At 39.0% G+C, this 16,971-nt stretch overlaps 1 protein-coding gene across 1 annotated transcript in view; it reads left to right on the top strand.

Annotated features, from left to right (window-relative positions):
• Window positions 1–16,971, top strand: part of LOC139480405 (serine/threonine-protein kinase Sgk1-like) — a 140,277-nt gene that overhangs the window by 85,556 nt on the left and 37,750 nt on the right. The window contains exon 5 of the mRNA XM_071263470.1: window positions 9,457–9,547. Within this exon, the coding sequence (XP_071119571.1) occupies window positions 9,457–9,547 (91 nt within the window). The remainder of the gene's footprint in view (window positions 1–9,456; window positions 9,548–16,971) is intronic.

Genomic DNA, 16,971 nt, shown 5'->3' with positions numbered 1-16,971 from the left:
TACACTCAGCTAGGATTGGCTGATTCGGACAAACCAAGATAGATCTGTTTTTATTGTACTGCGTGTCTGAAAAAAACAATGGTCATGCTTTTTGTACACATTGTCGTTATGTTTGGATTTGGATATTTTCTGGAGAGATAGAAATTACGAGTTACATAAAAACCGAATTATGCAATGAATATTATTATGAAAACAAGAATCATTATTAACAATGAGCCTAATATTCTGGTGAATATCATATTCCCACTGTTTTTCTATCATCTTCTGAATCCCAATCAAGATGCTTGGTTTGTCATCACTTGACCTTGCTCATGGGTTTGTTTGTTTGTTTGTTTGTTTGTTTGTTTGTTTGTTTGTTTGTTGTTTAATGCCGCACTCAGCAATATTCCAGCTATATGATGGTGGTCTGAAAATAATTGAGTCTGAATCAGACAATCCAGTGATTGATATCATGAGCATCAATCCATACAATTGGGATATGATGACATGCATCAACGAAGTCAGCGAGTCTGACCACCCGATCCTGTAGAATCTTACAACAAGCTTGGGTTTCCGAAGACCAGTTCTAACCTGGCATCTTCCCAGGACTTTCTCATGGGCAGACACGTCTCCTGCAGGCATCCCTTCATGCCCTCCAACCACTTTGGCTGCTGGGATACAACTGAAATATTCATGAAGGCAGCTTTAGATCCAATTCAAACCCCCTGTTACACTATCAAAAACTTTGATCAAAAACTTGTTTTTGTGGTCCAAGTTTGGCTGTTTACACTCATCAAAGTTTTTGACAGGCCGTCAAAGTTTTGGCGGTAATTATCTTGCCAAGAAGGATGCTACTGACGAATGTATTTTGTGTATGGCCATGTTGAGAAGGCGGCGTTGAGGTAGGCAAAGGCATATTTGGTCCCGAGAATTGCTCGTTGTTCAACTAAATTAATTAATTCTTCCAACATCTCGTCTGTCCAAAATAGGTGGCTCATTTTGACTTGACTCTATGCACTTCCAGTTGAAAAGGAGTAAATGTTCTTTGCATTCTGTTAGGTTAAATCAAATCAACATTTGATCAAAGTTTGACGAGAAATATGATCTCGGTTTCTTTTCCATCAAAGTCTGTCAAAAACTTTGCCAAAGTTTTTGATAGTGTAACGGGGGTCTGTGTGTGGGTGGGCTGGCATGCAGGTGGGTGAGTGTCTGTGAGTGAGTGAGTTGGTGGGTGGGTCTGTGTGTGGGTGGGCTGGCATACAGATGGGTGAGTGAGTGAGTTGGTGGGTGGGTCTGTGTGTAGGTGGGCTGGCATGCAGGTGGGTGAGTGAGTTGGTGGGTGGGTCTGTGTGTGGGTGGGCTGGCATGCAAGTGGGTGAGTGAGTGAGTTGGTGGGTGGGTCTGTGTGTGGGTGGACTGGCATGCAGGTGGGTGAGTGTCTGTGAGTGAGTGAGTTGGTGGGTGGGTCTGTGTGTAGGTGGGCTGGCATACAGATGGGTGAGTGAGTGAGTTGGTGGGTGGGTCTGTGTGTAGGTGGGCTGGCATGCAGGTGGGTGAGTGAGTTGGTGGGTGGGTCTGTGTGTGGGTGGACTGGCATGCAGGTGGGTGAGTGAGTGAGTTGATGGGTGGGTCTGTGTGTGGGTGGACTGGCATGCAGGTGGGTGAGTGAGTGAGTTGGTGGGTGGGTCTGTGTGTGGGTGGACTGGCATGCAGGTGGGTGAGTGAGTGAGTTGGTGGGTGGGTCTGTGTGTGGGTGGGCTGGCATGCAGGTGGGTGGGTGTCTGTGAGTGAGTGAGTTGGTGGGTGGGTCTGTGTGTGGGTGGGCTGGCCTTTTAAGTGGGTGAGTGTTTGTGAGTGAGTGAGTTGGTGGGTGGGTCTGTTTGTGGGTGGGCTGGCATGCAGGTGGTTGAGTGAGTGAGTTGGTGGGTGGGTCTGTTGGTGGGTGGGCTGGCATGCAGGTGGGTGAGTGAGTGAGTTGGTGGGTGGGTCTGTGTGTGGGTGGGCTGGCATGCAGGTGGGTGAGTGTCTGTGAGTGAGTGAGTGAGTTGATGGGTGGGTCTGTGTGTGGGTAGGCTGGCATGCATGTGTTTGAGTGAGTTTGTGGGTGGGTCTGTGTGTTGGTGGGTTGGCATGCAGGTGGGTGAGCGAGTGCGTGTCTGTGAGCGAGTGAGTTGATGGGTAGGACAACAGGTTTTGCTGAGGTCGATCACACTTGATTGGTAGCTGTTTCAAGTTACAATTTTGGAATGATTGAATAATGTCATTAATCATATTTTGAAGCTATTAAAGCTCTGCACGCTAACGTCGAACCCATTCGACAGAGGTGTCCATCCCCCGTGCATCTGATGTCGAACCCATTCGACAGGCGAATAGCATAACAACACCCCAAAATAAAACTCGTCATATCTATTTACCAAGAAGGCTTTGCGTAACATTTAAATTACGTATGACATGCATAAATGCTCATCTTGCTCAATATCAAAACGTTCAGTCATTTATTTACCTCAAAAAGAAAATATCGCGAGTTAAAAAAGTTTCGGCCAAACTTCTCGGCACACAACTACCAGGAACGGCCATTGTTGACTTTTGGCACTTCACGTTAAGAGGCATGCAGTCCGATATTTTCTTTATAATTTCATCATTTTTCCTATTCGATCATAATTTTTTGTTTGCTGACGAAAGGAAAACACTCATGTTCCTTTATTTCTAAACATTAGCAACTTTCGGTGTAACTAATTGTAAACAAAAACAATCTGAATCGTAACATCATCGATTGGATGGAACTTGTACGATCATGGCAACGGCGGTAAACAAACAACTCCACATGAATAGTTATCCCGTTAGACTATTACAATCATTTTGTTACATCTAACTTAATTTTCTAGAATTATTGACACGCATATATAAATCTTTGTAAAAAGAATTTCATTTTTAAAGAGTTTGCAAATGATTTCGTTTGATAAACTTTCCAACACATTGACAAGGCGACAAACGTCAGTGATACGTTTGGGCGTGGCCTAACTCGCGATTTGTTGAGTTGAACAAAGTCAACAAACACTGCGAAAAATGACAAATATTGGATGATACGCAAAATCTAAACTGATATACATCCTAGGTAAACCATTCAATAGCAAAATAATGCATTTTACGAGAAATAATCAAAATACTTGCAATTTTAGCTAACATTTCTGAAACCGGAAGCACGTACCGCATGTGACAAATGGAAGCAAAATATGCAAAAGTTGGTAAGCTATCATAAAGAAATTCCGAAATAGATTCAAATTCAAAAGAAAATACATAATTTACTATTTTTCGTCAACTATTTACTATTTATTGATCTGGAGAGCAGTCTTCACTCTTATTTGTTTGATATTTCTTCGTGATTGTCGCCATCAAATGTGTAAGTCTAAATCCGAAACCGTAATGGATTTCACACTCGATGATTTTAATTTTAAAATATTTTCTATAAACGAACGCAACGGAGAGCGATCCAACATATTGATATGCCATGATAATAACATAATATTGTTATTGGTCTAACATTACAAAAAGAACAATTTAAATATTAAAGATGTTGTTGAAAACTTTCTGAAAACCTCCCGTCCTCTGAACCGATAACATTTTGGTACACAACGAGGTAGTGTAAATATATATAGATTCTAGGCTCCCATTTATATATATGTGTGATTTTGTACCCAAAACAAATTAAATTGTACCCAAAATACTTTGTGAAGTTGTACCTAAGAAAATAAGACAATAGATCTATAATTATATTTATGTTTTCATGTATATGAACAGAACACATAATAAAATATTTCATCAAGTTCCAAATATGATTATGACTGTGATCCTTGATATTGATTGTTTAGTTTTGAGAGAAAATTGACGTCTTGTCACTGAAGGAGAGGCCAGTTAAGTTGGTTAAACCTAAGTTAGAATGAATTGTTTTGATAGGAAAGTGATATTATGTTAAGTTTAAGACACCAAATTAATGTATATCTTTGAAATAATTCTAGGTAGATCTACAAAATCACATACCCATTTGGGTAACAAATTACTAGAAATTTTGGGTACAAAAGTCACCACTGTACATTTCAACTGATTTTCGTGAATCAATGGGATAAAAAAAAATTTCGTCTGAATGATTCCTTTTCTCATTTTTTAAGACAAGAATTTGTTTTACATAACAAAACAGGCAGATCTACACGGATCATGTTTAGTCCTAACAATGTGAAAAATATGGACACCTCAGAAATGAGGGCTCTACCTAACTAGTCACATGGTTTGACTTAGATCTAGGTCTATCTAAGAAAAGTCCTTTAGGGCTTATGAAAATATTTTTTAATTTTTTTTATGACACTGACATTTCTGGCACTTAGACAAAGAGTATTCAAGGAAAGACAGATATGTTTTTGAATGAAAATATGACTTTCCTTTATCATTCTTTTTTCATGATGACAGGGGAACTTTTATACTCACCAGCTGAGGAAGTTGTGATACTGTGATTGCATACAAAGAAAAAACAGGTTGGAAGCAGTACCTGTATGTATAAAATAGACCAGAAAGGTGAACAAAAGTAATGGATTGGCTGACTGGAAAAAATACATCTGGCAAGGGTAAACATGTACACAGGCATGTTTCTTTTCATTCCAACCAGAAGACTGAGATAGCATTTTCTAAGAAACCTATGGCAAACTTACCAGCTTATGTGCCACCATGGTTCTTGTGATTAAACAAACAAAAATGTCATGTACTGTTACAAGTACTGTTACTGTAATTAAATTAAATTAATTCCTATTAAATTATATTTCAGAATTGTTTTATTTGGAAACAAACCACATAATGCACAAGATTAATGTCCATATGAGTTTAGTATGTATATGTTAAGGATCTGATTTATTCATTATTCATGGAATACTAAAATTAAAATGATGACATCAGAGAGTTACTTATTCACATAGTTGATTTTCAGAGTGCAAGATAATAATTGTTGAATAAATATGTTTAAACTAAAGATAATAATTGAAGTTTGATCAGTTACACTGTGCTGATGCAAAGACTAATATTTACTGTCCCCACACACCATCATTGTGGGAAAAATAACTATTAAATATAACTTAAAATTTTAAAACCTGTAAACAGCTGTAAATAATTAAACAATTACAAATCTATCATCAATGCGCAATCATGAGGGTCTTCATATTTTTGGAATAAATTTAGAAATCCTTCGTGAAACTGTTCTAAAATCATGCTAGAATCTATGAATGTATTCCTGAAAGGAAAACTATCCTAAATGTAATGTGGAACTAACACCGAAAATATGTACGTAGAATTTTATTGCTTATATATACCCTATCATATTCAGCAACGCGGGGATGTTATTTTGAAACACGTTTTGTCAAGCCCATTTTCGCGCACCTGTTGTTGAGGGTGATCTTGCTGATCGAAGATATCCATAGACGTATTACGTGGGATACACTTGTTGTAGTGAAACTTATCAGCATGTACATCGCAGAAATATGAATCATGTCCCATTTATATTCACAACATTGAATGGTGATTCTTAAATATCAACAGAAGTTCAAATAAAAGATACCGAGAAACTTGCATGTGGCATGTTGATTTATCGTCTACCGTTTCCGGGTCACGGGAGCATGCAAGGTCAAACGGATTAACTAATACGCGAATTATATCGTCAAAGTCACATTTTTATTTCATGTTAGTGGTGATTACTGATACTGTGTATCGACTTATATTTTTGCTGTATGTGATAGGCGAACTATTTCAAAATTTACTGTAATTGTTTTGTTTCGAAAGCTTATCAGCAGACAACCCCTGAAATAGTGCTGTCAGAATTCACGATCTTTATTTTCATTTTTCTCTCGTCATATTTATTGGAATATGACGAATAAAACATTCTTCGATTGAGAAGATCGTCAACTTTCGCCAAGTTATATTTATAAAGGCAATGTAAACTTTGTTGATATTAAAATAGCAATAAGTTATGCGGAGGTCGGGCGAAGCGAGCCATGTTTGATTTTAGGACGTCTGCTAGCATCATGACACGGGTTGTTTATTTTTGTATATCATAAATATTCAACCAAAACTCTTGAAATTAGAATTAGAGGATATTTATAAGTCATTGATTGTTTCCTGCAAATTTTATAACATGACACGTCAGATTAACCCGAATATTCGTATTTCTGCAACCAACATGATGACCTCGAAAATTAAGTTATTTTTCCGTTTAACGTTTAGATAATAAATTCACTGAAATGGTTCATAATTTACCATCGCGCTGATATATGCCGATTATAAAACCCGAATTTTTACTCAATTAAAATTAAGATATCGGAGATATGATTATTGAAATCAATTTGCAAAAATGTTACGATATTAGAGGGTTCCTAGCATGAAATGCAAACCACCTTCAATAACGCAATTCAGGTAAGTTCAAGAAAATTTACAAATTTTGTGTTCGCTTTGGTCTTAACCTTGGTATGATTGAAAACACCAGGATATTTTTATATAGAATTGTGTAGTTTTCTATCAGGAATAAATGTGCAAAATATTTCTTCAATTGGCCCTTGTTTAATGAGGCACCGACTGTTTGAAATCACCCACCCTCTTTAGAGCGCCTTATGCTAAAATTAATCCAGCAGGCAGGGGTAAGAAGTGTGAAAATAATTCAGCAGGCTAAAGGTTAAAGTATTTGGCTACAATTTTCCCTGTGTTCTGCAGCTTAGTCACTGAGATTACACACTGTTGAAGCAGTATACCCCATTAACAGTGGCAGATGTTGCAGTTTACACTTTGCAACTACAGCAGATTGATCTGTTCTTAGATAGTATAACCCACAGCAAACTCAGCACTGAATATAACAGATTATCTCTCTGGTGATTATTGTTACAATGACCTTGTTGGTTTGGAAACCCCACCATCCCAACAATTTCTGTTTGAAACGTCAAAATATAATAAACGTAACATGACTACGTGATTTATCAATCAAGCAAAGAATCTCAAAATTAAGACAAATCTCACCCAAGACCAGTGTGTCCCAATAACAGGTTTCACAATATGTATTCATCTGTATAAACTGAAAAATATGAGTCATTATTCATCTTTTAAACCATTACAACTGAAAATATTCACAACTTTCAAAACAAGATTAATATCATCATTGACATTTCCTTTTTGTTAAGTCATGAAGACAATAAATTTCAATGTCAAACACTGTCAAAAGGCCTAGTCAGTTGTCTGGCAGCTGGATTGTACAGAGCAGTAAGGAGAGAGTCATAAAGTGTTTCAAGAAACTCTCAAGGAGAAGCAAGGGGCAGGGAGGTAGCCTTGTGGTGAAATTTTTAACTTGTCGCTCCGAAGGCCCGGGTTCGATGGGTAAAATGGGTAATGCCTGTTTCTGGTGTTCCCCACTGAGATATTGCTGTAATATTGCTAAAAGAGGCATAAAACCATACTCACTCACTCAAGAAGATTTACTTTGTTTTGTCATCATTGGTAAGGTTCACTAAAATCAGTCTGCAAAAATGTCTGGTAACATTATTTCATTGGGCCATTGTGTTTTTTATTTATTTTGATTCAGATCTATTGACCCTTTTTTTCCAATTGGAAAGAAAAAATAATCTGAAATTTACACTCATTATTTTTTTGCCGACATATCATAAATGCAAAATTATTTTGTGATAATTCCGTGTAAAAATCATCTTTTAAACTTACCTCCCTTTGTCTTCCAATAAATATGACCAAAAGCAAACCTTTAATCAGATGATGGCACTAAAGACTGTGAATTCATTAATATTTCCCCTTCTCTACAGATAGAAAAAACATTCCTTGATCCAGTTTTTAAAAATGCAGATGTCAGCTATGACAAAAAGAATCTCTGGCCGAACAAATAAAAGTTTATTGGCCCAGGTAAGCTTAGCTAATAATAGGGAATATGAAGGCCAAGTGAAGATCGAAGATAGACTTGATCTTCAGCAACCCATGCTTGTCATAAGAGGTGACTAACAGGATGGGGTGGTCAGTTGATGTTAGTTTGTTTGTTGTTTAATGCTGCACTCAGCAGTATTCTAGCTATATGACGGCGGTCTGTAAATAATCGAAATTGGACCAGACAATCCAGTGATTGACATCATGAGCATTGATCCACACAGTTGGGATACGATGACATGCATCAACCAAGTCAGCAAGTCTGACCACCTGATCCCATAAGTCGCCTCTTACGACAAGAATAGTCACCTTTTACGGGAAGCATCGGTTGCTGAAGACCTAGTTAAGTGTGTCATCATATCCCAATTGCGTAGATGCTCATGATTTCAGTCACTGAATTGTCTGGTCCAGACTTGATTATTTACAGACTGCCATCATATAGCTTGGAATATTGCTGAGTAAAGCAATTCACCTGCAAGAGAAAACATCATAATAAGAAACACTTCATATTTTCATTTAAAATTTTGTTATAATAATCAAACTCTCTGTATCTTCACCTTGGGAAGAACAAAATATTAATTTGACGTAGATTTGTTTCTCGGCGCCAGTAGTTTCGAAACACATATTTCATCCCAATGTGTCAGTGAAATGTGCTTGTGACGACTTGTATCATCACCGACCAAGGCGTCATACATATCACAAGTGCATTTATGCCCATAAATTGCACTGTGAAAGTATTACTGTTTCAGTTAATTACTACCATGTGAATGGGTCCACATTTTGTTTCCCATTCAGTGTGTTATAATGAGGGGGCACCTGTCAAGGACCGGATGTATACATTAAGACACACTTTGTACATTTTATGACCAACATGTAGATGGTAATATTACCCCTCTTCTCCTTGACATTTCAACAGCGGTGAGTGTTGTCATTGGTGGTGGTTGTGTATACTGCAGGGTTATTAATCAGAAGCATATCCAATATTCAAATCCATCCATTCAGCAGAAATATTTGTATGCTGGGCTTAAATTTACATAATGAATTTTGTTCTCCAAATTTCGTTTCAGTTATCACTGGCATACTACAAAATCTATATTATAATTACCATTATGATGCTGAGAAGGTCTTAATTTTTCAGTATGTATATTTCATCTGATTATTGATAAGATTATGCATCAAAACAGGAGAAATGTAGGGCTGTGTTGGAAAGGGCATGGATGGGTTAATACAACAAAATTCATTGTATGTTAAAATAGGCACAAAACAGGGTCTATGCATTGTCTGAAGGAGTTGCTGTCAAAATGGAAAAGACAAGTGATCCATTGTCTGAGTTGCTATGGAAGGAGTTAATATCATGGGAATAGCAGGAAACTAGAGCTATAGTCTTGGCAACAGATGTTGAATATGTGAATATTCCTGGTGTTTAACTTGTGTTGTATGTGCGTGAGTGTTTGGGATGAATACTGTGGTTATTGCTCACTGGTATAAATGAACCTTTTGCTTATTCTGGTTGTCATTTCATTATTTTAGCCCTGATGTGCGGAGTTTCCTCTCACTAGACAAGCAACGAAATGCCCAACGTAGAGTTGACTCAGACAACTTTGAAGACGCCGATATAATGGTGAGTATCTTCCCTAATTTAGCTAAATATCTTGAATGAACATCAGTGAAGCGTTAGCTCTGGTGGGATACAACTGAGATACAATGTGCATATGATGGAGGTCGTGATAGGATACACAATACAGTGCAGGGATTCTTAAGGAATCGTACTCCATCATCAATGGAATTATTTAGGTTCATTTTTTTTTAATGTCACACTCAGTAACGTTTTACTTATATGACGGCGGTCTGTAAATAATCGAGTCTTGGCCAGACAATCCAATGATTGACGTCATAAGCATCGGTCTTAGCGAGCTGCCCACCAGGGCCCACTTGCACAAAGCGATCTTAGTGCTAAGACTATTGTAAGCCTATGTTAAAGTATGGGAGTTACGATCATCTTAGCGCTAAGATCGCTTTGTGCAAGTGGGCCCAGATCCCATTAGTCGCTTATTACAACAAGCATGGGTTGCTGAAGGCCAATTCTAGCCCTCACAGGGTTTCCTAAAAGAAATACCTGATTTGTTAAAATGTAAAGTACATGCAACTTAAAGAGAGACTCGTCTCCAGGGATGTGGTGGCCTCGTACGTCTAGACATTGTTATTGAAGTAGTACCATGTGTACCTGGTATTTGTTAAATTCGGGTAATCATGAACGTCTATTTTCATATACATAGAGTACATAGGCAAAGAGATTTTGATTAACGTGAATCAAACCTGCCAGTGGCATAGTCCTCCATTTTATGTTCAAAGAATGCAATTGAAGAGCAAAGGTTTACACCAAGTGGCTGGCTCACTGTAGTAAGAGAGATTTCAGGAACATTTGTGACATCTCGTTGCCATGGATACCTATTTTTTAGTCATTTAAGGAAAACCAAAGCCTAGAGCTGTTCTAGTGACTGTCATTTCTACAGGATGAAACTAGACTGTATGTCTGCATGTTTTGGATCCCACTGGGAATGATTACAATTCTATGCCCAATTCTGAATATGTTGTCAGAATAATTCCATGGTAACACATACAATTTCAGCTAGAATTTACACATTTTAGTGTCGCAAATGTAGGGATGGTGTTTTGCTTATTTCTCCAAGGCCTACTTTTACAAACTTTTTGGACAAACAGCTATGAAAAACAGAGCATACAATCTTGGAAAGTGGACTTCCAAATAATGTTTACTCCAGAATGTCATGTCAATGGCTGTGTCGATCAGGATATTATGGAAAAAATAAATGTAATGAATGAGCCGTTGGTATCAGATAAATCCTCTGTGGGGGTGTCATGGCGGAAAAGGTCCCGTGGATTGAATACTTGTGGTAGGAGCTGACTAATGAGAATCAAGTGATGTACAGACTGTGACCTGGCTGCGTCATTGTGCCTCAGGTTAACCGTTATGAGTGAGTGAGTAGTGTTTTACGCCGTTTTACACCAGAAATGGGCTTCACACATTGTATCCATGTGGGGAATTGAACCCGGGTCTTCGGCGTGAGGAGCGAACACTTTAAACACTAGTCTACCCCAACGCCCTGTTTACCGTCATGATGGTAACAACTTGCATAGTAATAATGTGCCAGATCCACACCCTACTGCATGCTGAAAGCGGGACATTATTACCCCGGTCAATGGATCAGTGTGCACTCGATTTTCATTCTCAACTCCCTGGGGAGTATACAACCCAAGCTGCCTGTGAGGCAGTCACATTACTATCTCGTCTTGCCTGGTACCCATTCACTGCTGAGTCAACAGAGGGATATTTCAAGCAAAGTCATTTGCCTAAGGGGAGACCACATGTGCTACATATGTGCTTCATTGTTGGGCTGGACCAAAGCCCTAGAAACTCAGTCTCGATTGACGAATTAATTGAAATATTGACAGTATATTACGAAATATTTTCAAGAGAATAACAAATGGCATGAAGCGATATTAACTCCATAAATGAACATCTGTCATTATTTTGCCTTGTCAATGTGGAACTAACGTAAAAAGGAAGTCAACAGTTAGTAAACGGGCTAGACATTTAAGATAAAGGGAGACAATTTGAGGGGAGGTTGCTCTTGTAAGACATTAGTTCCATCTAAGTGTTATGTTCACAGAAGTGAAATATCAAGTGTTATGTTCACTGCAATGAAATATCAAGTGTTATGTTCACTGCAATGAAAATATCACTTATCTCAACTTCGGAAAACTCAGTATATAATAAGATTCACTCACTCCAAAACGAAATTTGATCATCATTTTCATCTACATGAAAGGAATTACTACCGGGTAATCTTATCGAAAATAATCATTGCCTTATTTTCTCATGTATGTATGAATGATTTGAACTGTGGAATTCCTATCATGAAATATTTTATATACAAACAATCTTGGAGGAGTAACCCAAGGTCATCTGTTCAATTATGATATATCTGGCTGTCATTCAGATGGAGCTTTTCAATCAGCCTTAACTATAGATTGACATCTGATGCCAAAACAACAATGGCCCATTTCTCAACAAATTGTGTTTTTTTCGAGGACATGTTTATCTAATCAATGCGAGCCTTCCAAAGGAAATCAAGTGCTCGGCCACGCAGACAAGGCAACCGTTCCTGACGCCATGCCACTGAAAGCTTTCTGGAATTTAACCCAATTTGCTCCTATTTTATGGTTTGCTTGTGTCTACATGGCATCTGGCTCAGGCTGACCCAGTGGTTGCTGGGATATATAGCAAAGGAGCACTATGGAGAATTAATTACATCTGAGTCATATTTCTTGTAGACCCAATTCAGTGGAATATGTTTCCAGAACTTGATGGTTCTTTCTTTTGAGTTAAAACTTTTAGGCAGATATGGAACAAGGCTGTGGGTATGCTCAAGTTTTGAAGACATTTAATGACATTTTGACAGAGACTGATGTGACATGCCGACCATAAAGATGTCAGGGGTACAAATTGTTGTAGGATTACATTTGTAAGGATGTGTGTTGCCAGTTTATTCTTATTCTCTTACTCATTGGGGACACTGGTGCCCGCAATTCACTGTGTGGAAATGTGAGTGAGTGAAGTAGTGAGGTTTAAACTGCTTTTAGCAATATTCCAGCAATATCATGGCAGGGAGCACCAGAAATGGGCTTCACACATTGTACCCAGGTCAGGAATAGAATCCGTGTTTTCGGAGTGACGAGCGAACGCTATAACCACTAGGCTTAGAAACCCAACGGCCCCACAGTGTGGAAATGTATCCCTTTGATGGTGGGTTTGAATCCCAGTTCGCTATTATTATGTTTCTAGGTTTGTCAGCACCAGACCATTGCTCTATTGTTTCACCAAACTGGTAAATGTAATGGTAAGATCTTCACCGCTCCTGGCTTTCCTCCCGCATCAAGTGGACATGCTGTGATATACCAGTAAAACTAGAGTACTGTTCGAGTGAGTGAGTGAGTGAATTGTGTTTAAAGATGCTTTGAAAAGTTTTCCAGTTATGTCACGGCGTGTAAGCTTAATGTGGGAGGAAAGCCTGAAGTCATGCAGGTCTAAGACGATTACCACGTTGGTGAATTGCTGACAAACCTAGAAACACAATCAGGGCAAACCAGGATCACAATCATAGGTTCCTGGCATGCCAAAGGGACGCAACACAGCTCAGCCAATTGCGGCACCTTAGACGACTGGGCCACTTGTGCTCCAAGTACTGTTCAAATGTTCAAAGCAACATTAAACCAAACTCACTCACCTCTTTTCACAAAATTTTGATTTTTCAGCTCACATGGCCTCAAAAGCCGGTGTTCGCATCAGTGTTCATAAACTTAAGCCTTTAACATTATTTTACTTCTTCTCTTTGATGGTTTGATAGATACAGCAGAAACTTTGTTTGGATGTTTGTTAGTGTAAGTCAGTTAAAGGCATCAAATGGGAATTTCAGTATGGCTGACTGGTCGCATTCTTTGATCAATAATCTTGACAATGCTATTTATGATCACTGCTCAGCCATGTATTGTAATGCTCTAAAATTCTCTCAAGTGCAGTCTTGGCTCTGTTAACATCTTCCCGGTATGTCTCATACCCTGACTGTGTGGATTGTTGCTCACCATATTGATCACAGGATTGTCTGGTCCAGACTTGATTATGTACAGGCAGCTGTCATATGTGCTGAGTGGAGCGTTAAACAACATACAAACGAACAAAAGCATGATTGTGTGATAGGCTTATCATCAGTTTGTAGTGACAGTGACATTAGGCGACTGACTGCAGTAATTACCCAAGGTGCTCCTCTCACAGCTGTCACTACGCTTAATTAATGCTGCTCTGGACACTTTCTCGGTTGTATCACGGCACTTCAGCTTCAACATTGTGGAAACCCCTAAGTAATGCATAACAGATGTTTACCACCTTGGTGAAGCCCTCTAGCACCGTGTAGTGCTGACAGATCATGGTTCATGATTTCTGTGAATCCTGGCACCAAGGGTTGCCGCTCTGCACGCTGAGGTGTTGGGGCAGACTAATAGGTCACCTGTGCCCACACCTGAGGAAGAAATAAACCCGTATTGATTAGTACAAGACGATTCTCACAACGGTTAAGATTTCCTGATATGTTAGGAATCTCCTCTGATTAAGGATTTAAGGGTTTATTTAAAGGTTTAGAGGTTCTTTGAGAAAGTTGCTACAATACCGTTCCCCGTTTTCAAAGGTACAAGTTTACATTAGTGGTTGGCCAGACTTGTTTACTTGTAGAAGACATTGTGATTGAGCACAAAACATAATATAAACTATAATTATCCATTGTATCATATTCTAAGATTCACCATTGCTGAAACTAAGACCATTTGTGTTATTAGTGCTAATATATATATACTATTCAAAACAAGTTAAAGAACACCCACAATTGGATGCAATACCCCCCAGCCATGACAGACTAACTATAGACATAGGAAAATATTGGGTGTTCTTTAACTTCTTTTGAGTAGCATATTAATAAATCAATTTATGATGTGCCAGATTCCATTCACCAAGAGAATACTCATGACGCTAAAAACCCTTATTAGATCTGTATGCACTTGACTTTCATTCCCAGCAGCCTGGGGCCCCAGTGAGTATTCCCACGTTGCGTGTGAGGCACTAGAAATATGTCCTATTTATTCTCGTAATTGTAATTAGCTTCTTGTGTCCTTGTGTCCTCTGTTTTGTGTGTCATTGTTCAAAGTAGCATTCAACCAAACTCATTCACTGATGTCAATCACTTGATTGTCTGGTCTAAACTCAAATATTTACTAACCGCTGTCAGATAGCTGGAATATTGCTGAGTGCGGTGTTAAACAAAAAAAACAAAAAACAAAAATTCACTATTATAGGGATTCTAATGTAACTTTATATATATACAGTCGTGTCTCGTTTATACGGACACTTGCGTCATTTCACAATTCGTCCGTAAAAACGAATTTCCGTATAACTGAAACCAGCTTCGTACTGGAAGAGTTACTTCCCTTCAATTATGCAACTCATGACAAAATTCCTTATACATATTGTTTTTATTAATTTCGGCGAAATCGTGTGTGAAGCGATCGGAAGATCGCACAACTCACCGTTATTAACAGCAACCACGGTCAGAATACCGCTATTGACGCCTTGAAACGAACTTTAGTTGACAGAGAATGGATACATATATCATAAATGACATACTTTGACTCGTTAAAAGTCATATTTGTTTTTGTTTGACGATTCTATGTCAACATGAAATTCTCGCGATCACGCGATCACGTGCGCGTGAGCCTTGACGGTGACTGGTCAGACTGGTTCCATGTAAAAAATAATACCGAGAATAGCGATCTGCTGCTTCGCTTAGGGTTATTATTATTTTAAATATGTTTAGTAAAGGCTGCATATAATTAAGAAAATAATGGAATATATTATTCTTGATAAAAAAAAATAGTTTCAGATACAATTGTTGTCGATCCTTGCATTAAAAATCCTATAAAGTTATATCATTGGGTGTGTCTTTACCGAATCACCGGTCGATTCCAAGAAAACGTGTGTACAGCTGATTGCTGTTTCCGGCTTAATTTACGAGAAAATACACAAGGTAATCTTAATCCCTAGATATAAAACAATGCCTCGTAATGTTCTCGTAATACGTAATGAAGTTCAACTTTGACCTCTGACCTCCACAGACGCCATATTTATCGAAGGGGATTACATGTACAATAAACAAGCTCGTCTCAAACGTAACTCAGTGTCACTGGTTAATTGACTTCTCACGAATCAAAGATATTACCACCAGCGGAAGTGTACTGTCCGGATAAGTGAGACAATTTTGAGTGCATTTCAGTGTTTTGTGTATGAAAATGACCGCCCGGTTCCGGAAACTGAATTTCCGGATATACGGGTAAATTTATATAGTAATTATTTTGTTTTGAATGAAAATCATCCGGGAACCGAGGTTTCCGGATATCTGAAGTCCGTATAAGCGGGGCACGACTGTATATGATTGCATTTAGAAGTTTATCTAGTTCCAGAATCCTAAGATTGATTGTGGGCAGTAGTGTAAGGCAGCATAAGTCATACAGTGGAGTTCAGCCCCTGAGTTGAATACACCTGGATACACCTCATTTGTGTTTGAATCACGAGTGGCACAGATTATGATCCTTGTGATAATGTCCTTGTTTACCATTGGTCTTTCCTGTCAGGGACGTTAGGGTAGCCAAGTGGTTAAAGCATTCACTCGGCGTCCAGAAGGCCCGGGTTCGATAACCCACATGTGTTCAATGTAGGAAGCCCATTTATGCGGTCCCCTGTCTTTCCTGTTAGGGTAGCTAAATGGTTAAAGCATTCACTCATCATCCAGAAGGCCTGGGTTCAATTCCCCACATGGGTTCAATGTGGGAGCCCATCTATGGTGTTCCCTGTCTTTCCTGATAGGGTAGCCAAGTGGTTAAAGCATTCACTCATCATCCAGAAGGCCCGGGTTTGATCCCCCACATGTGTTCAATATGGAAAGCCCATTTATGCAGTCCCCTGTCTTTCCTGATAGGGTAGCCAAGTGGTTAAAGCATTCACTCATCATCCAGAAGGCCCGGGTTTGATCCCCCACATGTGTTCAATATGGAAAGCCCATTTATGCGGTCCCCTGTCTTTCCTGATAGGGTAGCCAAGTGGTTAAAGCATTCACTCATCATCCAGAAGGCCCGGGTTTGATCCCCCACATGTGTTCAATATGGAAAGCCCATTTATGCGGTCCCCTGTCTTTCCTGTTAGGGTAGCCAAGTGGTTAAAGCATTCACTCATCGTCCAGAAGGCCTGGGTTCTTTTCCCCACATGGCTTCAATGTGGGAGCCCATCTATGGTGTTCCCTGTCTTTCCTGTTAGGGATGTTGGTTTAGCAAAGTGATTAAAGCATTCACTCATCGTCCAGAAGGTCTGGGTTCTTTTCCCCACATGGGTTCAATGTGGGAAGCCCATTTATGGTGTCCCATGGCAGG

This window comes from Haliotis cracherodii, unplaced genomic scaffold (assembly GCF_022045235.1).
Source record: "Haliotis cracherodii isolate W230 unplaced genomic scaffold, xgHalCrac1.p SCAF_4, whole genome shotgun sequence".
Classification (NCBI taxonomy): Eukaryota; Metazoa; Mollusca; class Gastropoda; order Lepetellida; family Haliotidae; genus Haliotis; species Haliotis cracherodii.
Note: the sequence above shows the minus strand (reverse complement) of the source record. Positions and strands in the feature narration are given on the sequence as shown.